This window comes from Thecamonas trahens, assembly GCF_000142905.1.
Source record: "Thecamonas trahens ATCC 50062 unplaced genomic scaffold supercont1.25, whole genome shotgun sequence".
Taxonomy (NCBI): Eukaryota; order Apusomonadida; family Apusomonadidae; genus Thecamonas; species Thecamonas trahens.
Genome location: NW_013657655.1, coordinates 151,753 through 174,704, shown reverse-complemented (window position 1 = coordinate 174,704; position 22,952 = coordinate 151,753). Strand labels below are relative to the sequence as shown.

The following is a 22,952-nucleotide window of genomic DNA, read 5'->3' as shown; positions in this document are numbered from 1 at the left end:
CTCCAATCTTCGTTGTCCCGCGAGTAGATGACTAGCTCGTCACCGACACTGAACGAGAGCTCGTCGCTGGCTTCTGCAGCATAGTCGGCAGTAGCCTTGCAACGCGGAAGACTAGCGATGTCGATGGTCTCGACGTGTGTGAGCGGAAAAAGGCCCTCGCGCCCGCGCAGTTCCCCTGACCACCACGAGTCGGAGGTCTCGTCGAGGACGTGAATGATGTCGCCGGTGCTGATCGAGAGCTCGTCGTCGTCGACTGCGGCGCGGTCAAAGAGGACCCGAACCTGCTTACCGAAGCTTGCGGAAGAGGCTGGGCTCTCGACCAGCTCGATGCACATGGCGGGCGCGAGGCCGGCATCCATGGTGCGGACATTGATGGCGGTCCACCACTCGTCATTGTCAAACTCGACGACGAGCACGTAGTCGCCTACCTGAAGCCCGAGCTCGCTGTCCTCCTCCTCGATCCACGGAGTGACAACCCAGCCTTCGCCCACCGTCTCTTCGTGGGCGAGGTCACCGAGAGGTGGCCGCTCGCGGCGCGGCGCGGTCGCCGGCCTCTCATCAGTCGTCGCCTCCAGTAGCTTGACGTGGAGCGAGGGGAACATGCCGCGCGAGCCCGAGCTGGCCTCCACCCCGGTCCACCACTCGGAGTTGTCAAACGAGACCACGTGGATGACCTGACCCTGCTGAAGGGATAGCTCCCCGTCTTCGGCTGCCTCGTAGTCGTACAGGACTTCACAGAGGCCGATAGCGCCGTCCACTCCGCCCGGTGACGCATCGGGCGCATCCGAGAACATGGCCACGATCTCGACATGTGAGAGCGGGAAGAGGAGGGCCTCGCCAAGAGCTGCAGCGTCGGCCTCGGTGTCGTGCGATGAGACTACGCCTGACCACCACGAATCGCCGTCCTCAAACGTGACGAGTAGCGTGTCGCCTGCCTTGAAGCTCAGCTCGTCGGAATCCTCGGCGGTCCAGGCTTCCACGGCGGTGGCGATGCCAATGAACCCGGCCTGCTTCACACGAGAGTGGTTAAGAGCAGACGGTGGTGGCCGCGGTGAGTCCGGCGGGGACGATGAAGCCGATGACAGCGCCAGCGGCAAAGGCGAGAGGCCCGAGTCATCGTCTGTCTCTGGCTCTGACTCGGGATCGGGCTTGGGCTCGGGCTCGGGCTCAGGCTCGAGCTCGGGTTTGGGCTCGGACTCGGGCTTGGGCTCGGGCCTGGGCTCGGGTTTGGGCTCGGACACGGGCTCGGGCGCCAGCTCGGGCGTAGGCTGGGGCGGACCGCCACGATAGCCGATGGACGAAGCAGCCGGTGAAGCGCGGCCGAGCCCCTGGCGGACGCGCGGGAGATGGGCAGCACAGTAGAGCACCCCCTCGTACGACTGGAAGTTCTTGATGTTGAGCACTGTTGTGCAGCTGACGCAGCGAAAGCAGCCGGTGTGAAAGTTGGTGCGCAGAGCCCGGATGCGATCGACCGGGTAGACGGCCTTGTTGCAGACAGGGCAGAGCTGCTCAGGCTTGGGCGCGGCGAGGCCGGCGAAAGCAGCATGCGATCTACTGGGCTTCTGTGCCTGATTGTCGCGTCTCACACCTCCAGCAGTCAGCGCCACTGATGCATCCGGCCGATGGACTCTGCAATAAGGGATCTTATCACCGTCGCTGTTGCGGACCGAGTAGTGGTTGGCCAGGCTGAGCGTACATGCGCAGGCCGAGCATCGGAAGCACCCACGATGCCAGTCGGCGTCGAGAGCACGGAAGAGTTCGGTGGGATATACCTACCTCACCGCCAGGACATGGCGAAGTAGTACACCCATGCGTTTTGTGGAGTGAGTGGTGCTGATTGCAAGCCCCACCCCCTCCCCCCCTCCCCGCTCCCCGCTCCCCGTTCCCCTCCCACCCCCACCAAACCGCCGCAACGGTCCCCACCGTCCACCTCGAACACCCACATGCAACATACCCGCTTTCTACATCCTCGACAGTGCCGCACCCGTCCGGACATACCGCCCGTCTGCCTTGATCTTGGTGCAGAGATGCGTGGTAGGTAGAGTGAACACAAGGCGCACAGGCAAAGACCGTCCACTAAGCGGGCGGTGATGCCAAGGGGGGGGGGGGGGGGGGGAGGGGTTGGCCAGTCGCAGTCGTCGGCAACCAACCACTCCGGTCCGATGGGGCGGGCGATGGCAGCAAGCCAGCCGCCACTCCCCAGCCCATCACCCACCCACTCGGCCGGCACCACCACCCACCTCTGCAGCCAACACACCTCGCACCATTGTGCAATCAAGCCATGTAAGCCATATACATCCCCCTCCCTCCCATATCATCCCTCCATCCTCCACCCTCCCCCCCCCTCCCCGCCCCCCACCGTCCGATGTCCCCCCCCCCCCCCCCCGGTCCCGCTTTGCGACCTATTTTTGCGACGCGGTCAATGGGCGCCATCTCGCCGGGCAGAGGTCAGCGAGCAGAACCATACTCACAACAAGAGAGGATGTGGTTAGGAGCGGGTTCAAGTTTGGCGCCAACAAGGGTGGCGGTGGTGGGGCCAAGGCTGGTGGCTTTAACTTTGGTGCAAAGTCTACAGCCGGAGGCGGCAACGCAGCGGGTGGCGCCAAGAAGGCTGGCGGCTTCAACTTTGGTGGGAGCAAGACAACCGCAGGCGGGAACGCAACGGGCGGAAATGCAGCTGGTGGAGCAGGCGCCAAGGCGGGTGGCTTCAACTTTGGCAACAAGTCGGGGGCAGCAGGTGGTGCCGCTGCCGGTGGTGCCAAGGCGGGTGGCTTCAACTTTGGCAACAAGACAACCGGCGGAGGAGGAGGGGCGAGCGACAACTCTGCGGGCTCCAGCACCGGCAACACCACCGCGCCTGGGCCAAAGTACAATGGCAGCACGACGCTGTCCAAACTGGAAGCCGATGACAAGAATCGGCTCAACCTGGTCAAGATTGCGCAGGCGATCAACAATGCCAAGGCGGAAGCGGCCAAGGTCGGGATGCACTCGTCCAAGGAGCTGCTCGAGATCCATAACCGGACCCGCGGGAACTCGCAGCAGCTAGTGGCGGTGGTGGCAGAGATCGAGCAGACTCGGTTGGCGGTTGAGCAGCTGCGGCTCGAGGTCTCGCACGAGCTGAAGCAGGCCGAGTACGCGTCGAGGATGACGCTCTCGAGCGCGGCCACCTTGTCGGGCGACATGCCGGCCTTTACGGAGGCCTACTTTCGGCGGCTGCTGCAGTCGTTCGAGTCCAAGATGGACGATTTCCGCGTCAACATCCGTCAGGTCGAGAGCCATCTGCAGGCTGCGCAGGAGCGCCGCCGGTTCACGCCGCAAATGCTGAAGGAAATCATGCGCAACCAGCACGAGTTTTTCATGGCGGTCGCCGCCCAGGTTGCTGCCCTCCACGAGGCCATGGACACCCAGCGCGAGAGCTACCTCCAGTGGTGCCGCTCGCGCCAGGACTACTCCAACCCGTTCGACGAGGCCGACGAGCGCGAGCGCCGCCGCGTCGCAGAGGCCGAGCGCAAACTGCTCAAGGTCATCATGCCCGAGCGGGAAAAGGTCATCCATGAGGCTCTCGAGAAGGCCCGCCAGGCTGCAGGCATCGCCACAGGCAACAAGACCAGCACCGGCTTTGGCTTTGGCAACAAGTCGGGTGGCGGCGGCGGCGGTTTCAACTTTGGCAACAAGGGCAACGCCGCAGGCGGCAACAAGGCCGGCGGTGGCTTCAACTTTGGCAACAAGGGCAACGCCGCAGGCGGCAACAAGGCCGGCGGCGGCTTCAACTTTGGCAACAAGGGCAATGCCGCAGGCGGCAACAAGGCCGGCGGCGGCTTTAACTTTGGCGCAAAGAAGGCAGGTGGTGGCGGCGGCGGCTTCAAGTTTGGTAAGTAGCTCCGTTGTCTCGTCCCTCCCTTTCCTGTTCTCTGCATCTCCCCTCCGCCTCGCGCCCTCCGCCTTGCGTCCTGTCGTTTCCTGCGCTGCGCCCCTTCTCCCTCTACGCCTGCCTCACTGTAGCACGGCTGCCATCCGCAGGCACTGGAAGCTCTTCGTCCAACTCCAACCACACGTTTAGCGGTGGCACCAGCGCCAACGGCGCTGCTCGTGGCAACTCTCACAACTTTGCCTCCAACCAACCAAGTGGTGGGCTCGGCAACCGCAACAGCAACAACAACAGCAACAACAACACGTTTTCGTCCAACGCCAACGCCCGCTCCAACGCCGGCTTTGGCAACCGTTCCGTCAGCTTTGCCGGCCAGCCGTCAGGCTTCCAGCCGCCAGCCCGCCCTTCCTTTCGCCCCAACGCCACCGGCTCCGGCTCCGGCAATGGTAGCGCCAGGTTTGGCGGCGATCGGCCGCACACGACCACGCCGGTCAACACTTCGAGTGACGCCACTGCAGGCGCCCCGAAGAAGCCGCTGCTCGCCGCCGAGAACTTTGGCAACGCCGTGCCGACCCTGCGCCTGCCGAGCCGCGGACGGCGAAACAACAAGTGAAACAGCACACACACACACACACACACACACACACACACACACAAACACACACGCACGCACACATCTCAAGCGCTTTACGCGGCGTTCAGCTTGATGTCGTCCGTACTCGAGTTGAACGAGCCGAGCCCCTCGAGCACAAGGTCGTCGATGGAGCCGTTCAAGCCTCCAATGCCGCCGAGCGCGCCGACGGAGAACGTTTCGGAGCCGACCGAGCCGAGCGCAAACTCGGACGGCGACTGCGGAAATGTAGTCGAGCCCATGGCCGACATGACTGCCGCCGACGACGAGCCCGGGAGCTGGTAAATGTCCGACGGCGAGGGCACGATGCCCGACTGCGGCTCATCGTCCACGTCGGCGTACGCGGGCTCCTGCTCGGCCTCAAACAGCTTTTCCTCGACCTCGGTGTCTGACATGTAGCCCGACTCGGACTCGATGTCGATGTCGTGGAGCGCGCAGTAGTCGGCGATGATGGTCTCGGCCTCGCTGTCGTCCCACGGCGCAATGCGGTAGCACTCGTCGGCGCGGAAGAACATTCCGCGCGCAAACTCGACGTCAAAGTATCGAAGCCCGTCGACTGTTCCGTCGGTGTTGCCTAGCGCCTCGTCTTGGTCCAGTCGCACGCCCACGAGCGTAGCGCCATCAGAAAAATGCGTCATGCCCACAAAGAGCACGTAACCCGTTCGCAGAAACCGCGAGTCGGCATGCCACACCTTGTCGCCGACTTCCAACGGCTTGCCGCGCTCCGCCAACGGGTCGATCGAATACAGCTTGCTCGGCTCCACAAACACCCCGTGCTGCGGGTAGCACTTGAAGTACTTGACGCCCGAAATGGCGCCCGAGTTGTACGAGTGCTTGCCGACCGGCGTCTCGAGCCCAATGTACATCTCGTCGTTCCGCACGTCGTAGCTCGGGTCGCGCTTGGCAAAGTTGAATGTGATCGGCCCGCGGTACCGGATTTCGCACGGCATGTTCTGGTACAGCACGCGGAGGCCGGCCTCATTGAGCGCTGTCGCAGACGCCCGCAGCTTGCGCAGGAACCGCGTTCGCTGTCGCGTGAGCTTGCGCGCCGCCCGCTCAGTCTCGCGCTTTCGCCGCGCCTCGGCCCGCACTGCTGCAGACGCACGCGCCGCTGCCGCACGCGCCTTGGCCTCCTCGGCCGCCAGCAGCTCCTCGCGACGCGCCGCAAGCTTGGCCAGCTTGGCCTCGCGCGCCGCGTCGAGCTTGACACGCACCTGCGAGACCTTGGAGTACTTGGCGACAACAACGAGGTCGGCTTCCATCGCGTCGTCCTCGCGCCTCAGCAGGACGCGCAGCCGTTTGACCCATGCCGCCGCCTTTTTCTCCAACTTGCGCGAGAAGATGTCAGCCGACCACGCTTCGAACACCGCCTTGGCCCGCGCAAGGTTGCGGACGAGACGGGCCCGCCGATCGTGCAGTGCGTTAACGTCGATTTTGCCTGCTTCGACCACTGGCGCAAACGCAGTCTCAAACTCGCTGAGCAGCTGGATGGCGGCTTCGACGCCAACATCCGCCAGCTCGGCCACGACCGGCTCAAACCGCTCTGCACGATGGGCAGCCTCAGCGGCCGCGCGCGCCTCGGCCTCACGCCGGTCCGCATCAGCCCGCAGCGCCACTTCCTCCTTCTTCACCCGCTTGCGGAGCTTGTGCACCGCTGCCGCCGCAGACGCCTTGGCGCCCTCGTTGTGCACGTCCTCACGGAACGCATCGAGCGTCGCCTGTACGGCGTTGGCCACTCGCGCCAGCTTGGCCGCCCGCTCACGGATCTCGGCCGCGTAGTACGGCGAGGCCTCCTCGTTGGCCGACGCGTGGAGAGCGTCCAGCAGCTGCGGGACCTGCGCTTCGTCAACCTTGTTCTGCAGAGGCGCATAGTGCTTGCGCACGTATCGCTCCTCCTCGCGCGCGGCAGCCTCTTCGTCTTCGCGCCGGATGGCCTCGTCGGCCTGCTCCGGCGTGAGACCCTGCGCAATAAACGCCCGCTTCCGCCGCAAGTACTCGAACCGTGCCGCCGCCGTCTCGCGCAGCTCGGGCAGCCGCGAGCTGACAAGCGACATGCGAATTAGCGACTTGAGGTGCTTGGCCGCCGCTTCCATCCGCGTCAGCTTCGAGTCCTGAACCGCCCGCAGCGCCGACGCCATGGCCGACGCCATCGAGCCCTTCATGAAAACCTTGGTCTTGCCGACCTGGTACGGCGGCATGCCGCGGAGATCGCCCAGCACCACGCCCGGGTCCGACGCAATCAGTCGCGCCAGGTGGTGGATCTGGTCGTCCTCGGACCGCAAGTCCATCAGCACCTTGACATCCTCCTCCAGCTCCCAGTACACGTCCAGAAACTCAGCTTTGTCGAGCTCGGTCGGATAGCCGGCCTGGCGCATCTGGATAACGGCATACATTCCGGCCGACTGCAGCTGGTCGAGCACCTTGTGATCTTCCAGCCACCCATGGGTCTTGCCCGGTTGCCGCCGGCAAATCGGCTTGACGCACCGCACAAACAGCGGGTTGGCTGCTGCGTCCAGCTCGCCGCCCGACACGTTCGCCGCAGACTTCCATGCCGGCGGGCAGACAAGCTCGCGGAGCTGCCGCGCAAAGCCCCGCGCCACCGACGCCCGCTCGGCAGACGCCCGCCCGGTATCGTAGCACGCCGCCAGCCACTCGGTCCCGGACGTCGCCATCAGCTCGATGCAGTCGGTGGCAACCTTGTCCGAGTTCTTGTCGATGCACCCGCGCGCCGAGTACCACACCGTTCCCGCAAAGTGGTGGACGCAAAAGCTCGAGCTGGCCCGGTCGTCGAGCTGGTCGGCAAACCAGCCAAGAAAGTCGTGCTCGGTCGCTCGCTTGGTCAGCTTGAGGTTGTCTTTGGACGGAGCGTGTGCTTCCGAGACGAGCTGGACCCAGAGGTTGTCACCGAGGCTAGGGTCCGCCCGGTACTTGGGTAGCGATGTCGCCGTCCGCGTCGCATCGTCGAGGAGTGAGAGGACCGAGAACTTGCCCTCCATGAGCACATCGACCGCCATAGCGTTGTCGTCGTACTGGATGGCGTCGACGTCGATGCCCTCGGCAGCGTAGTGCTCAAGTTGCTTGGGGATGAGCTCATCGTAAAAGTACCGCTGCAGTCGCTCGTTGGTAAGGTTGATGCAGAGCTGCTCAAAGGTGTTCGCCGTCGTCGCCACGCCCTTGACGTCCGGGTGGTCCTGGAACGACTCAAAGCCAAAGATGTCGAGGACGCCAATCCACGCTCGCGACCGCGACGAGTCGAGCCCGCCGCTGCCGCCGCCCAGCGCGTCGTTGATCGCGCTCACCACCTTGTCGAACATCTTGGCGTAGAGCGACTTGGCGAGTGCGTCGACGTTGGCCTTGGCCTTGTCAACCGAGTATGACCGCGACTCGGAGACAACCTTACACGTCAGTAGCGTCTTGGTCAGAGCTTCCTCGTCGACGCACAGCAGCCGTGCCACGTGAGACACAAGCTCTGGGTTGGTAATGGTGCAGAGCGTCGACGACGAGGTGTCATGATCCGGCGCCTCAAACTCAATGTTGCCGAGGTGGAGAATGGCAGCGCACACGCGCCACACGTCGGCGAACACGTCGTCAAGCCCGAGTGCGCCGATGGCTGCTAGCAAATCATCCCAACGCTCTGCGTCCTCCATCGGCGTCGCCGCGGCATCTGGCTGTACCCGCCATGAGCTTGCATTGGCGCCTGTCGACCCGATGAGGTACGCGTACGACTCCACAGGGCCCAGGCCGAGCTCAGACCGGATCTCACTGTCGAGGTACTCGAGCATGAGGTAGAAAATGTGGTAGTTGCGCTCGCCATCGTCTTGGTCCACAATCCGCGACTTTTCCAACAAATACGTCTGAATGAAAGCGCCCTGGATGACGCCCGGCGTAGTGTGGGAAAAGTAGATCTTGACAAACTTGCCGAACCGCGACGAGTTGTGGTTGCGCAGCGTTTTGGAGTTTCCGAGCGCTTCCAAGATCTCCGAGGCTGCTCCGAGGTTCGAGAGCGAGTCAGAGCCGCGCGGGATCGCTGGGTCAGCGTCGGTTGCATCGGCCGCACCAGCCGCGGCGGCCTTGCGCGACCGGAACGCCAGAAAGTCCAGAACGTGACGGGTCGAGTACGTCTTGCCGGCGCCCGACTCACCCGAGATGATGACCGCTTGCGGCGCCGAGGTTTCGAGCAGCTGGGTGTATGCACGCTCAGCGATGGCAAAGATGTGCGGCCGGAGGGCCGGATCCTTGAACGCAGTCCCGGCGTAGGCGTGCATGTGCTCAACGTCGGCCAGTGGCGTCGGGCGCATCGGGTTGACGACAATGAGAATATCGCCCACGTATGTGTAGTACTCCATAGGCGAGGCCTTGTACCGGATCCGCAGGTTGTGCATCAGCTCGCCCACGTTGAGGTCGGCCAGCTCCATCATGTTGGCCCTGCCCGCCACGTTGGTGGCGCTCATGGCCACAACAGTCACCGACCCGCCACGCGGAACAGTCACCAGCTTGGGTCTTGCCTGCGGATGCGCATACTCGGGAAGCTCGCAGCAAGTATCACACAGCTCGCCCCAGAACGGCTCGACAACAACCTCGCCCGACTCGGCCTCAACCGACCGCACACGTCCAGCCACCCGACCTGCCCGTCCTCTGGACACTCCGTCAGGCATGGGCAGCTTCTCCAACCACACCCACTGTCCCTGGTGCAGTGCGCTCATGGCAAGAGAGGAGGGAAGGAGTGGGGAGGGGAGGGGAGGGGAAAGGGAAGAGGAGAGTGAGGTGGGAAGAGTAGGACGAGTGGGAGAGGGGGGAAGGGGTGGGAGGGAGAGGGAAGGGGGGTCTCTGTCGGTTGCTTGTCACCTCTTTTCAGCCGACACCCGCCATTATCAATAGCCCTCATTGGCCGCCAACCATTGACCGCCAACCATTGGCCGCCAACCATTGGCCGCCAACCATCATATTATCAATTTATCGTTTCTGTCATTTTCGGTGCGTCATCAGCCGAAAAGCCAACAAGTGATAGTCAACCCTTGTCTCTCTCCCTCTCCACTCCCCGCCTCACCACCGCCCCATCACCGCACCATGTCGGGCGCAAAGGTGCACATCAAGGACGCTTCTGGGGGTTCCAGATTCAAGGTATGTATTGCTACCAGAGGTCTAAGATGAGCACAGACATGCCTGCCTTTATCCCCTGTGATTAGGGTATCCAGCACAGCCCTCCCCGCTCCGTACCGCCCGCTTGTCTTCCCCACCGGTGCCAAGGATGGATGCCATCCTGGATGGGCTCGGCTGCCAGTGCGAGGAGGCAGGGGGAGGGGAGGGACCAGGCCGGGGCGGCAACGAGCTTGGACAGGGGAAGTCAGCCCATGGACGCCGACTTGAGAAGGGAGGATGGGGATGAGGTACTTACATAGATGGAGGTGGTGGTGGGGTGGGGACTATAGCATCTGACGTTCAAAGAGCGACTGGCTCGCGTGTCCGTCGACATCTTCCATGTCTCGGCGGCTGAGCTCGCCCAATCGGCGGCCGAGAAGCCGACCGATGGAGTGTCCGACTCTTTTCTGCAAGCGCGGCTGCATGAACTGTATGATCTCAATCTGACGGTCGAGTTCAAGGCCTTTTTCCGCAACTTTGAGCCGTCAACCCGCTCGCTCCCGCTTGTCCTCCATCATGCGCCGGAGATTATCGATGCGCTCCTGGAGCAAATCGCTCGCCACAACGAGCTCAACATGCAAGCCTTTGTCTCGATGCTTGTAGCGCTTGCCCGTGATGTGCAAGGAGAGTTTATGCCGCATCTCGACCGGACAATCAAGACCCTGCTCGACGCCGCCAGCGCACAGCTTGGCATTGCTTCCGGCAACGTCGGCGCCGCCAACATCCTCGAGATCGTCTTTACCGCCATCACCTTCCTGTACAAGTTCTTGCTCCCGTATGTTCTCCCTCGGCTGGACGAGCAGTTCCGCATCATCATGCCGTTTCTCCTCCATCCGGCCCAGTACATGGCAGACTTTGCCTCGCAGACCTTTGGCTACCTCCTCCGCAAGGTCAAGCTGACCAAGCTGACCAAGACACTGACCAAGCTGTTCAAGGTTGTCGAGGCCGACGGCACGACCGACATCGGCACCGCCCTCGCCTTTGGCAACTTTGTCTTTGTCTCGGTCCGTGGCGTCGACGGCCACTTCCACTCGCGGACCACGCCCGTCCTTGGCTCTCTCTTTGCCATTCTCGTCGACGCACCCGACGACGCTGCTGAGGTCTTCCGCTTTGCCGTTCTCTCCAAGACTGTCGCCACCCTCGCTTTTCACGCCAACAAGAACGTCCGCCTCCTCACCGAGCTCTGGACGGCCCTCCATGGCTTTGCCCGCGACTCGTGGGAGACGCCCGTTGTCTGCTCGCGCGTCCTCGCCCTCATCGCCTCGCTCCTCGAGCACTGCCGCGGGCATCTGCCCGCTAACTCCAAGGCGGTGTTCAAGGCTGCACTTACCCTTGCCGTTGACGTCCTCGAACGGCCAGACCCCACGCCGCAATTCAACGAGACCGCCGTCGCCCTAGCCCTCGCCACCCTCGAGCACGCATCGGCGAGCATCCTCGCAGTCGCCGCGCCCAACCTCCGCTCGCTGCTCTTCTCATCAGCTGTCACTACCGAGATCCTGCGTGCTGTCGCCCTGCGCGTCGCTTCTTACCCGGCCTTTGTCGCCGTCCACAAGCCTCATCTCATCACCAAAATCGTGGACCTCTGCGCCCGTCATACCGAGCTCTCGCCTCACCGCCTTGCCATGTTCAACACCATTGTTGCGCTGCAGAACGCCGACCGTGCCCTCGCCCACCCGCACGAGCGCTCCGAGCCGTACGCCCTCCCCGACGCGCCGAGCGATCCACCGTCGCGCTCAGACACCCACATCGTCTCCAGCGAGCTCTTTGCCATTGTCACCAGCTCGGTCGTCGCCGCCCTCGACGCCGAAGACGAGCCTATGTTGCGGGCGAGCCTCGCCGCGCTCCAGCACGTCTCAGTCGAGTCTCCTATGACCTCTCGCCCCTCGACCAAGAAAAAGGCCAAGAGCAAGAAAAAGGCCAAGAAGAAGGCCGAGTCTGCCGGCGACCCGTGCCTGGACAATGCTATCAGCACGCTTGCTGGTGCCGTCGAGGCCGCTGTGGCCGCCGGCATCGATGCGAGCGTGCCCGCTGCATTTGATGCTCTCGGTGTCGCCGGCGCTGCGGCCCACACCCTTGCCATTGTTCTCGTCAACGCCTACGGGACTGGCGGAAGCCACGCCGACGGCACCATCCCTGCCCCGGCCGCCGATCTTGCCGTCGCCTGCTACGACGCCGGCCTCTCTGCCATCCGCTCCATCGGCTCGGCCGCCATGGACCGCACCAAGCCGCTCGCCCCACTTGCTGAACTTTTCCGCGGCATGAACGCGCTCGCTGCGGTTGTCTTTGATGCCCGCCCTGAGCACGCATCCGTCGCGCAGCTCGAGGTCGTGCTCCCGCTTCTCATTCCGGCCTTTGCCTCGCCATCGGTCGTCATCCGATCGGCCTCGCTCCACTGGGCATCGATGTTTGAGCAGGCTGAGAGCCTTGATGTCAACAACCCTGATGCCAACGGCGAACCGTCCCGGACAGGCGCCCCAGTCACGCTCTTCAACGACCTTGTCCAGCTCACCCTCTTGCCGTGTGTCCAAGGTGTGTCGATGCTGATGCGCGAGCTCGAGACCGGCCTCAACCGCGTCTCGTCGCTTCACCTCCACGGCATCCTCCCGCAGCTCTACGCCCATGTCCTGCCGGCCTTTATGCTCGGCCTGCTCCACACCAAGTTCTCGCCGGTGTGGGACATGGTCAAGACGCGGCTGGCCGACATTGCGCTCGCCGCGCCTCCGCTGCCGGCTCTCGACGTCGAGCCCGACCGCGACGTGGTCGACAAGCGCAATCGCGCCCACTTTCGCGACAACATCTGGCCAGTCTTTGTCACCCACTTTGAAATCTACGCCAAGCGCTCGTCGCTTGACGTGCTCAACCACGTGACTGTCGCCGTCACCGCTGCCAAGCAGCGCCTCGCCAGCCACCAGGCGCTCGTCAGCTCGCTCGGCAAGCACCCCATCTGGCTTCCGTCGTTCCTCTTTGACATGCGCAAGGCGACCGCTGCCGCCGCCTGGTCTGCCGACGTCCTCCGCGAGTCGTCGATTGTCGACGTCGACGACGTTGTCGTCACGCCCGGCACCGTCGTCGAGTACCTCGATGCTTTTTTGCCTCGCCCGACAAGGTCTTCCGCGCCCTCGTCAACATTGCCCATGCCTTTGGCAACTTTGCCGAGACGGTGGCTACGCCGCTGTTTGAGCAGTTCTTCGCCTTTCTCGACACCGACTACCAGGTCATCGTTGCGCACAAGGCCAACCCCCGGTTCGCCACCGCCGCCGCTGGCACGACCGACAATGATGATGGAGGGAAGATCGACAGTGAGGCCAACGACGAGGACGACGACAAGGACGACAACGATGACGAAGATGAGAAGACCTTGTCCAAGGACGCGCCGCGCCGATCCCGGCGCGACCCGAACCGCCGCATTGGCCGCGGCTCGGCCGTCCGTCAGCTCCTTCTCTACCTGAAGCTTATCGGGTCGTTCCGCGACGCTTCCGCCTTTTATGGGCGCGAGCGGGTCAAGGCACTGAGCCTCGACCTTGTGTCGCACGCCAATGCCGAGGTCCAGCTTGCCGCCTTTGAAGTCTACATGCTCTTCCGCGACCCGGTTGTGGTGCCGTACGCCGAGCGCATCCGGCAGATCCTCGACCCGAACTCGTTCCGAGCCGGCATCACTGCGTTCTCGCCGCAGAGCCACGCAGCCGAGGCACACATCGACGGCCTCTCGGCCTTTCTCGTCCGCTGCCTCATGCCGTACCTTTTCCGCAAGCTGCAGGGAGGTGGCAAGCGGACCCGCCACGGTCGGCGGCCGGCGGTCCTCGCTTACGTCGGTGCTATGCGGCCGGCCGCGGCTCAGTACATGGTGGCTCGGCTGCTGGCGCCGATCCAGAGCCTGGTCGACGCCTTTAGCGTCACCGATGTGGGCGCGAGCCACAACGACGCCGACGCAGCCGCACGCATTGTGGCCGCCGTCGAGGCTGTAAGCTTTGCCAAGATCCAGTCGGCGCTCTATCTTGTCCCAGAGCTGGTGCAGCACCTCTCGACACACCTCGAGCCGCAGGCCCGCGAGCTCATTGGTCTCGCCATGATCATGGCGCGGTACGTGACCATCAAGCGCGGCATGTTTGACACCGAGACCAAGAAGCACGCTCGCCGGTCGTTCCAGGACATCGAGCGGGCGGCGCTCAAGTCTCTGGCCCTTCTCTACGACCACTTTTACGCGGAGCCAGCCGAGTGGGCGACTGCTGTCGAGAGTGGCCACCCGCTCCACGCCGAGATGGTGGCCTTCCTCCAGGGCTCACACGAGCGGCTGGCGGGCATGTCCGAGGACTCGCTGGATGGACTCTCCATGTGGCTGCGGTTTGTGTGCCACACGCTCGCGCCGTCGCACAAGCTCGCGCGCTTCCTCTCTGTGGGCTCGACGCGCGACGCCCTGCTCGACATCATTGCTCTCCGCAACAAGCCTTCGCCAGACGCTGACCACGCGGTCGTCAGCATTCTCAACGCCCTTGCCAAGCATCGCCTTTTGGACATCTTCCCCAAGCTCGCGCGCAAGATCGAGTCCAAGCCTGCTGGTCAGCACCTGCCATGGATGCGGCAGTGGGTTGAGGCGTCGGACATCGACGTGGCGGCAGCCGAGGCTGGCGCCAGCTCTCGCAGCTGGGTCTCCGACCTTGTTCAGCCCATCGGCAGCGTGCTCCTCGAGCGCGTCGTCGCCATCCTCGGCGAGGCGTCGAACAAGCTGACCAAGATGGCGACCGAGTTCATCCTCGTCCTTGTCGACTTTGCCGATCTGGTGGCGTCGTCGGCGTCCTCGGCCAAAATCTACATCGACCGGGTCACGCCGTTCCTGCACTCGACGGCGAAGACGTTTGTCCAGGTCGCGGCGCCGCTCACCCGCGTCCTCCGCATCCTCGCACCGACCATCGAACACAACATGGACGAGACCATGTGGTCGCTCGGGGTTGTCTTTGGCCGCATGCCTGATGCGACAGCGTCGACGGCCCGAGCCAACGTCCTCGCCGCCATGCGGACTTGGGCCGCTGCCGGCCTGGTCAGCAACAGCGAGGTTGTCGGCGCGGCGCTGAAGCGGCTCGCCGCTCTCCAGGCGGTGACCAAAAACTCGCAAGGCCAGCTCGAGCCCGACTTTGAGGTGCGGCTTGCAGGGTACGATGCACTTTCTCAGCCTGATGTGGTGGTGAGCCTCTCAACCGCTGTCGCGCTCCGCGCGCTCTTGCACCAGGCACTGGCGGACCTCCGCGGCTCGACCTGGACCGACCGCGGGCTCTCACAGGCCGGATACTTTTTCGTCAAGGCTGTGATCAAGGCCGGCGTCTCGGCCGACGCGCCGCTAGTGGAGGCGTGGCTCGAGCGCGACGACGCGCCGGCCAAGCTCCGACTGGTGCACGTCATCCGCGACACCGTCGGCCAGTCACTGCTTGCCATCATCCGCACTCCGCCCTCGCCCGCAGTGAGCGACCTCGCGGTCCGGCTCATCCGGGCTTATGTGCGGCGGAGTGACAAGTTTCTGTCCGGCGCCGCCATGCTGACATCAGACGACTCCGAGAAGGATGTGCTGCTGGGACTTGCGGCGACTGCGATGTGGCGGGTCAAGGCTGCCATAGCCCGCATCGACGAGATGGCTGATGAACTCCCATCGCATGTCGCCGTCGAGCTGGTCATTCCGCTCCTCCGGCCGCACATCATGGTGGGGTCGGAGGAAGGGGCCAAGGCTGGCGTCGCCGACTCGGCCTCGCAGCTCCGGGCCACACTGGTGAGCAAGCTCAACTGGGCGGGCTACCTTGCGCAGCTCAACGCGGCGATCAAGGACGTCGACGCTCATATCGAGATCCGCCGCCGACTCGTCGAGGTTGTCGTCCGCCAGCTCGAGCACTTTAAGTTTGACCTTGTGGCCAACGAGGCGCAGCGATCGGTGGTGGTCGACTCGATCCTCCCGCGGCTCTACGCCATGCTCATGGATTCAGGTCGTGCCTCCGGAACGGTCCGGACCAACGTCGCCAACATCATTGTGTACCTGCTGCGGTGCCTGCCGCGGTCGGACATGGAGGCCGCCCTGCCGCAGCTCATCATCCGTGTTGTCAACCAGCTCAAGCACCACGAGTCCAAGCACCGCGACCGCGCGCGTAAGACGCTCATTGTCATTGCGCTTGCGCTCGGACCGGACTACTTTCGGTACATTGTGCGCGAGATGCGGGCCACACTGCAGCGGGGCATGCAGCGGCACGTTCTTGCGTTTACGGCGACCCAGATTCTGGGCATTCTCGCCCGTGCGACCGAGGACGAGGACGTTGCCGCGGAAGGTGAGGATGACGCGGCGCGCCCGTCAAAGCGCTCCAAGCTCGGCTCGGGTAAGGCCAAAACCAGGGCTTTGGGTGGTGCCGCAGCTGGGCGGACGCGACAGCGCAAGACGCGGTCAAGCAGCCCGGGATCGAGCGAGTCGGGCTCGAGCTCAGACTCGGGCTCGGACTCGGGCTCGAGCTCAGCCTCGGGCTCGAGCTCAGACTCGGACGCCGGCTCGGACTCGCTCGAGGACGAGGACATGCTGTCGAGCATGCGGCCGCTGATCGCCAAGGACACTCGGTTCACCGAAGGCTCGATCGACTACTGCATGGGCGAGATTGTGGAGATGCTGCTGGAGAGCGAGTTTGGCAGTGTGGCGGAGGAGAAGGAAATCGGTGCGCTGACACGCAAGTCGATTGAGGCGCGGTTCCGCGGCGGAAGCAAGGCATTTGAGTACATTGGGCGGCTGGTCAGCCTTGGCGATGGTACGTGGCAGGACGACGTGGTGGGCAAAATGAGGGCGAAGCTTGGCGAGCTGCGGTCGCGGCGCAAGGCAGACCACATCAGCAAGTGCATGCGGTACCTCGCGCGCGGCGTGGCGGGCAACAACTCGTTTGAGCCGCTGGCGGTGCTGAGCTTCCTGTTTCGGCTCGGTGAGGAGGAGCTCGCCATGGAGCGCAAGAACGAGCAGGATCGCAAGAAGAAGCGGTCGTCGCTGGCGTCGACGTCGATGATGGAGGCCGAGGTGTCGAACAAGGCGGCTGTGCTCGCGGCCCAGGAGGCTGCGCGCAAGCGGTTCCTCATCGAGCCGGAGCCGAACCGGCGGCGCGGTGACGGAGTGGCAGTCAACGACAGTGGGCGGTCGCGCGTCTTTACGCCGGGCAACCAGCCGATGATGGTCCACTTTGTGCTGTACACGGTGCTCAACCTGATGAACAGCGGCCTGCTCGAGGTGGAAACGCTCGACGACCTGCAGCGGCTCGACCCGTTTGTGAAGGTGTTTGTCAAGGCAATGAGCAACAAGTCGACCGACGTGCGGCGAGTGGCGCTGACCGGGATGCGGCGGCTGCTGCGGCTTGCGCGGTCGGACCAGGCGACGGCGGTGCTTGCCGAGGCCATCGACGCATCCGAGGTCGGCGACGAAGAGGAGGTGGGCGCGAACGAGACCAGCGAGCACGATGCTGCCGAGCACCGGCAGCGTGTGCGGGTGCTCATTGCGCTCCCGTCGCTGGACAGGGCGTTCCCGAACCTGCTCCGCAAGGCGGCCGAGGTGATTATGGGCGCTGGTCCGAAGGAGGGTGTGGCAGTTGCAGCTGCGCTGCAGCTGATGGCTGAGGTTGTGGCGCTGCAGACCAAGTCGCGGATGTCTGCCAAGCAGCTAGAGGTCATTGTCTCACTCATCCGTGAGAGCGTGCTGACCCGCGCCGGCGGAACGCGCAAGACCGAGGACAAGATAGCGGCCAAGACGCGGCGGTTTGCGGCGATGCGACTGCTGGATGTGGTGCTGAGCAACCGGTACGTCTCGCCGTCGCTGTACGACCTGATGACGCCACTCTCGCAGCTCATGGTCAAGACGCAGTCGCAGGCGGTCTCGTCGCGGGTGTCCAAGATCTTGGGCAGCTTCCTCATGTACTACCCGCTCGGCGCCAAACTCCTTGAGCGGCATGTCTCGTTCTTCCTCAAGAACCTCGGGTTCGACTTTGAGTCTGGCCGGCGGGCGCTGCTCGTCATGCTGCAGAAGGTCATTCGTCAGTTCCCGGGCGACGTCATCAACAAGCTCGGCTCACTGATGTTCCTTCCGCTTGCGGCGCGGCTGATCAACGAGCCATCGCGGGCGACCATGCCGCTGGTTGGCAGCGTGGTCGAGTTGCTGCTGGAACGGCTGGACGCGGCAAACCTGCAGCGGGTGTTTAGCTACGCCGAGACGTGGTGTGGGCAGACCGAGAAGCGTGAGAGCCTGGGCCGACTCGGCTTCCAGATTTTTGGCATGCTTGCAAACCGTGTCGGTGCCGAGGCCTTTATCTCGCGGGAAAAGGGCAAGTGGTGGAAGTCGTTTGTGGCGGCCGTCGACGCGTTTGTGCCTGCGGTCGACGACGATGCTGCGGCGTCGAACCTGGTTGCAGACTGGATGCTCGACTCGTGGCAGGTGGTGTACCAGCTGCTTCACGCAGTGTTTAAGATTGTGCGCGGCGTGCCGTACTCGCGGAGCCACGTGCACAATTCTGCCATGGTGGGCCGGATGTGGCAGCTCGCAGTCGAGCTGCTGATGGCCTCGTCGCACTCGTGGGTCCGCCTCCAGTGCATGCAGCTGGTTGGAGTGTACTTTGCGCGTGCGCGCGAGGTGGGACACAAGGCCGGCACGGCGTCGCTGGTGATGCTGAGCTCGCATGACGCGCTGCGCAAGCTTGCGAAGGTTCACATCGTCCAGATCGACACGCCCGGGCAGCTAGTCTCTGACCCGTTCGCCCACCAGCTCATCAAGAACCTGCTGTTCATCATCAAGTGGGAGAGTTCGCTTGAATCGCCGCCGCAGCGCGGCATGCCAGTCACGACCTGGATCCTCAAGCGTGTCTCGTGGTCGGCGCGGACGGAGCAGGGCGAGGGCCGCCGGTCGACAGCGGTGCGGACGTTTGCGCTCAAGCTCTTTGCCGCTTTCCTGGGTGAGTACCCGTTGCTCGAAGACAGCGTCGGCGAGGACGTACGGATTCTCGCCGTGGGAGGGAGCAGCTACGCCGGCGAGGTCAAGCCTGCCGACGAGGAGCGTGTGGTGGCGTGGATCGACGAGATCAAGCAGGCCATGGCGACGACCAAGACGCACACGAGCGGTGCCGGCGACGACGACGAGAGCGACGACGAGAGCGAGCCTGGTGCAGGGAGCAGTGCCGACACCTCGGAGCTCATTCCGGCCGAGTACCTTGCGCCGATGCTGCACGCCATGTACAACATGGTCGAGGCCAAGCGGCAGGTCTACAAGTCGCGCAAGCACACCGAGGAGGAGCGCGAGGCTGTGGCAGACATGGTCGACCTTGTCCACGAGGTCCTCAAGTTCTTCAAGCAGCGGACCGGGACGCTGCGATACACACGGGTTTGGGCCGCGGTCCGCGAACACATCACCGGCGTCCGGTCTGAGCGCCGCGAGAAGATGGCCCACCTTGCCGAGACGCTTCCAGAGGTTGTCGCCCGGCGGCGTCGGGCCAGCGACAAGCGCAGCCGTAAGCGCAAGCGTGTGCGCAAGCCCAAGGACGACGATGGCGAGTACACCACTGAGATCAACACCAAGCTGTACAAGAAGCGCAAGTTCCACGACTGATCGCATGTAAACGTACTGTCCCTCTTCCCACTCCCCTTCCAGCATTCGCGCCCTCTGTCCGCGAACCTGCCCACTCTACCCTCCACCCCACTCCACCCCACTCCACCCCGCCACACACACACACACACACACACACACACACACACACACACACACACACACACACACACACACGTCATGACAAGCCCAGGATGCGACGAGTGGACAATGGCGACGTGCAACCAATGCAGGTCATGCTGTGCCGACCGGCCGCATCCGACTCACGTCGGCAAACCCGGCGAGCTGACGTCGCTGGCGGCCTTCCTGGCCATCCTTGTGGTCATGGGCATCCTGTGGTCGGTGCTGGGACGGGTCTTTGCCTCGCGGCGCAAGGCGTCGGCTAAAAAGGTGAGGACTTTTACCGTCCGGGATCCAACGCCCGCGAAGCTGAAGACATGGGCCTTCTTGCCGCGCTCGGTCTCTCGGGTGCTTCGGCCTCCTCGCCTATGTCCTGGGCGCCCGACGCCATTGCTCGCTCTCGCTCGGCATCGTACGCAGATCACATCGCCGCGTGGGATCCTTTTGCCTCGGTCGATCGCCGGACGCTCGATAGCTACGACGATCGCTCCCTGCTCGTCGCCCGCTCGCCGGCCACCGCAGACGACGAGTACACCCCGCCGGACCTGGTTGCCGACGCAAGAAACATCAGCTCGGAGTCGCGGTCGTCGGCAAGCTGGGACGGTTCAGAAGCACCTGCTGCCGAGCAAGCTGCAGGCGTCGGATCATGAGCTGGGAGGGCGGTTGTGTATTGGGTGGAGTTGCGGACTTTGGACGCGCAGTGCGCCGTCGAGTCTGGAAAGGACGCGGGGCAGCGACGGCTACGCCACGTCTTCGACCTCGAGGCCGGCAGGAACCTGTGTGGTGTCGTCGTTGATGTTGGCGCTTCGAATAGCGCGCAAGATGGAGGTTGAGACGGCAAGGTCTCGGCGGTTGATGATCCTGCCGCAGCCCAAGTGCGGACACTTGCACGACATGCGCGAGCCCATGTGCTGGAGAATGGCGGGCCGGTCGACGTGATGGCCACATGGCCCGTGGACTGGATCCTGCATGATCTGGCCCGAAATAGGGCAGATGAAGCGGGTAGACGAGGTCGACGCCACGGGGAGAACCGCAATGTCGTCGTCACCGTCGACGGCAATTTCCATGTCGTTGACGCCCTCGATGAGGCCAACGGAGTTGGTCACCGTCTCCTTAAACTCTTCTAGCACCGCATTGTGGGCGTTCTTGAGCTCCGCCGCTGCCGCCGCACGGCAGGCCTCGGCCACACGGGTCATCACCGCCTCAAGGTCAAAGATCCGCAGCTGATACGAGTCGGCGGCACTGCCGCTAGCCGCCATGGCTGCAGCTTCGGCCTCTGCACGGGCACGGGCCTCGTCTTGGTCGTGTGCTTCTGCGCTCTTCATCACCTCACGCAATGCCTTGCTGTGCGCCAGCGACTCGATCTGCGCCTCGAGCACCGTATCGAGCATGCTCCGGATGCCCTGCAGCTGCCTCTTCAACTCCTCCGGCTCCAGCACGTCCTTGACACTACACACGCTAGCTGCGGCATCCTGCAGCACCTTGACATCCTAGCTCCACACACACATATATATATATGTTAATCCCCAAAGACATCCTCTCACGTCATGTAAGCATAGATGCCATTGCCCTCGGCCAAGGGCATCTGAAAAAGGTCGTAGAAACAATCACCTCCAACCAGCAAGGGCACACACACGCGCACACGCACAGACACACACACACACACAGACAGACAGACACACACACACACTCACTCACACACACACACACACACATAGTATTGGCTTTGGGCGTACAAACTCTTCAAACTCGGTCCGCAGTCTTGCCTGCTGGCCTTCGGCCTCGTTGAGAGTGCGCCTAAAGCCGCGAGCGTAGCCAGCACTCTGGTTCATGTTGTGTGAACAAGAGACGGGTATCAGGAGCTTGGCACATCATCATCGTGGTACGGTAGCAGAGCGTCAAGGCAAAGCAGCTGCGGCCAGCAATGCGGCACAATTCCAACAGGAGGCTCAACATCAGCTGATCTTCATTTGCGGGGAGGAGGGGAGGCAGAGGAGAAAGTCAGGCATCATCATTCAAGCAGCGCTGTCTCGTGGGCGGCGCATGGCAGAGAGAGCAGGAGATCGGAGGCAGGTCCTTACTCGTACGAGTAGTCAGTCGAGTCGGACGAGTAAGACGAGTCAGTGCCGTACGAGTACGAGTACGAGCCCGAGTATGCGGTGGAAGAACCCGACGACGACCTGGAGGCCCTTGCGCGGTCGTCGTAGGTGGTGTGACGCTTAGTGCGACGGCGGCGCTGGCCCGAGCCTATCGACTTCCACATCTCGGTGCCCTCCTCGGGCTTGACCTTGCGCGGGCGGGCCGAGACGATGGAGCGGTAGAGCGAGCGACGCGCGCGGCGATTCGAGTCGCTCTCTTTGCCCGAGCCGTCGGATGAGGCCGAGCCTGCAGAGTCGTCATCGTCCGTCTTGAGGAACGAGGACTCGATGATGGAGGAGACGAGCGAGGCGGCAGGCTTTTCAGGCGACGATGGCGGCGGGGCAGCAGCCTTGCCCTTGCCCTTGCCCTTGGCCTTGGCTTTGGCGGCCTTTTTGTTCGCCCTGCGCATTTGCAGCTGCTTGCGCAGATACTTTTGGATGGCCTTCTTGAAGAGCGGCATGGAGACAATGTCCGAGGCCGTGGGGCGGTCCTGCGGCGCCTCGGCGAGCATGCGCATAGTGAGGTCGATGATCTCTGCCGAGTAGCCGAGCGCCGGGTCGACAGGCTCGAGCGCGTAGGAGACGATGCGTGAGACGACGGCGGCGATGGACGAGCCTGGAAAGGCGCGGGAGAGTGTGAGCATCTCGTACAGGATGCAGCCGAGCGACCAGATGTCCGACTGGGTGTCATACTCCTCCGAGTTGCAAACCTGCGGCGAGAGATATGACGGAGTTCCGGTGACGGTAGACGTCAGGTTCTTGGTCCCGGACAGCTCCTTGGCAACGCCAAAGTCGCCGATTTTGACCATGCCCTCCGAGGTGAGGAAAATGTTGCGCGGCTTGAGGTCGCGATGGACGACGTTGGCGGCATGAACGTGCTTGAGACCGAGCGCAATCTGGGTAAACATCCGGATGACAAGGTCCTCCGGCAAGTTCTCACCCTCGCGAGACTCGAGAAGCGTTGCCAGGTCGCCGGCGTCAGCGTGCTCCATGACGATCATGAGCGTCGGCCCGTGGATAAACGAGTCGATGTAGCGGACTACGTTGGGGTGCTTGAGCGACCGGAGAAAGTAGGCTTCCCGAGTCGCAGACTCTGCCTCCTTCTCCGGCATGTTGTAGATGTTCATGAGCTTAATAACCACCGTGGTGCCCTTCTTCTTGTACGTCGCCAAGTGGACGTCGCCCGCAGCTCCGCGGCCCAGCCTAGCCCCAATCTCATAGCTCTTGTACTTGTCCGACGACATGTCTCAAGTACTCTACCACGTAGCTACCTCGCCCACCACTGTACTAAACTCCTTCTGCCTTCCAGCCCACTCCCGCCAGCTTAATGCCGAGGGAGGTGTTCTACTTTGCCCGCACCCTCCTCCCCCCCACACACCCCTGCCGCCCTCCCCCGCACAGATCAACAGAGGCAACCAAAACCGGGCCTGGCTGCAGTGACAGACAAATGGACGTCAGCATTTTTTA

The 22,952-nt window shown here is 63.5% G+C and overlaps 7 protein-coding genes across 7 annotated transcripts; 3 read left to right on the top strand and 4 right to left on the bottom strand.

Moving 5' to 3' along the window:
* Positions 1-31: 31 nt before the first annotated feature.
* On the bottom strand, positions 32-2,003 carry AMSG_05988 (intersectin-1; the record flags this gene model as incomplete). The annotated part of the gene is made up of 3 exons (XM_013902058.1): positions 1,955-2,003; positions 104-1,772; positions 32-48 (listed from the first exon to the last, which is right to left on the bottom strand). Exons 1-3 carry the CDS (start codon positions 1,994-1,996, stop codon positions 32-34), a joined length of 1,728 nt encoding a protein of 575 aa, XP_013757512.1. The 5' UTR covers positions 1,997-2,003.
* Positions 2,004-2,422: 419 nt separating this feature from the next.
* On the top strand, positions 2,423-4,481 carry AMSG_05987 (uncharacterized protein; the record flags this gene model as incomplete). Its single annotated transcript, XM_013902057.1, has 3 exons — positions 2,423-2,447; positions 2,480-3,871; positions 4,021-4,481. The coding sequence occupies 3 exons, from the start codon at positions 2,423-2,425 to the stop codon at positions 4,479-4,481; spliced, it is 1,878 nt and encodes a 625-aa protein (XP_013757511.1).
* Positions 4,482-4,498: 17 nt separating this feature from the next.
* Positions 4,499-9,202, bottom strand: AMSG_05986 (myosin VIIA; the record flags this gene model as incomplete). Its single annotated transcript, XM_013902056.1, has 2 exons — positions 4,499-9,091; positions 9,176-9,202. The coding sequence occupies 2 exons, from the start codon at positions 9,200-9,202 to the stop codon at positions 4,556-4,558; spliced, it is 4,563 nt and encodes a 1,520-aa protein (XP_013757510.1). The 3' UTR covers positions 4,499-4,555.
* A 364-nt stretch (positions 9,203-9,566) lies between these two features.
* Positions 9,567-19,230, top strand: AMSG_05985 (uncharacterized protein; the record flags this gene model as incomplete). The annotated part of the gene is made up of 3 exons (XM_013902055.1): positions 9,567-9,620; positions 9,929-12,706; positions 12,745-19,230. 3 exons carry the CDS (start codon positions 9,567-9,569, stop codon positions 19,228-19,230), a joined length of 9,318 nt encoding a protein of 3,105 aa, XP_013757509.1.
* Positions 19,231-19,407: 177 nt separating this feature from the next.
* On the top strand, positions 19,408-19,997 carry AMSG_05984 (uncharacterized protein; the record flags this gene model as incomplete). Its single annotated transcript, XM_013902054.1, has 2 exons — positions 19,408-19,581; positions 19,623-19,997. The coding sequence occupies 2 exons, from the start codon at positions 19,408-19,410 to the stop codon at positions 19,995-19,997; spliced, it is 549 nt and encodes a 182-aa protein (XP_013757508.1).
* Positions 19,998-19,999: 2 nt separating this feature from the next.
* Positions 20,000-21,180, bottom strand: AMSG_05983 (uncharacterized protein; the record flags this gene model as incomplete). Its single annotated transcript, XM_013902053.1, has 2 exons — positions 20,000-20,837; positions 21,084-21,180. Coding segments are annotated over 2 exons (847 nt in total), but the record flags the coding sequence as incomplete, so codon positions are not given.
* A 123-nt stretch (positions 21,181-21,303) lies between these two features.
* AMSG_05982 (NEK/NEK1 protein kinase) lies at positions 21,304-22,855 on the bottom strand. The gene has a single exon (XM_013902052.1). The coding sequence runs from the start codon at positions 22,727-22,729 to the stop codon at positions 21,425-21,427; it is 1,305 nt and encodes a 434-aa protein (XP_013757506.1). The 5' UTR covers positions 22,730-22,855; the 3' UTR covers positions 21,304-21,424.
* Positions 22,856-22,952: the final 97 nt, after the last annotated feature.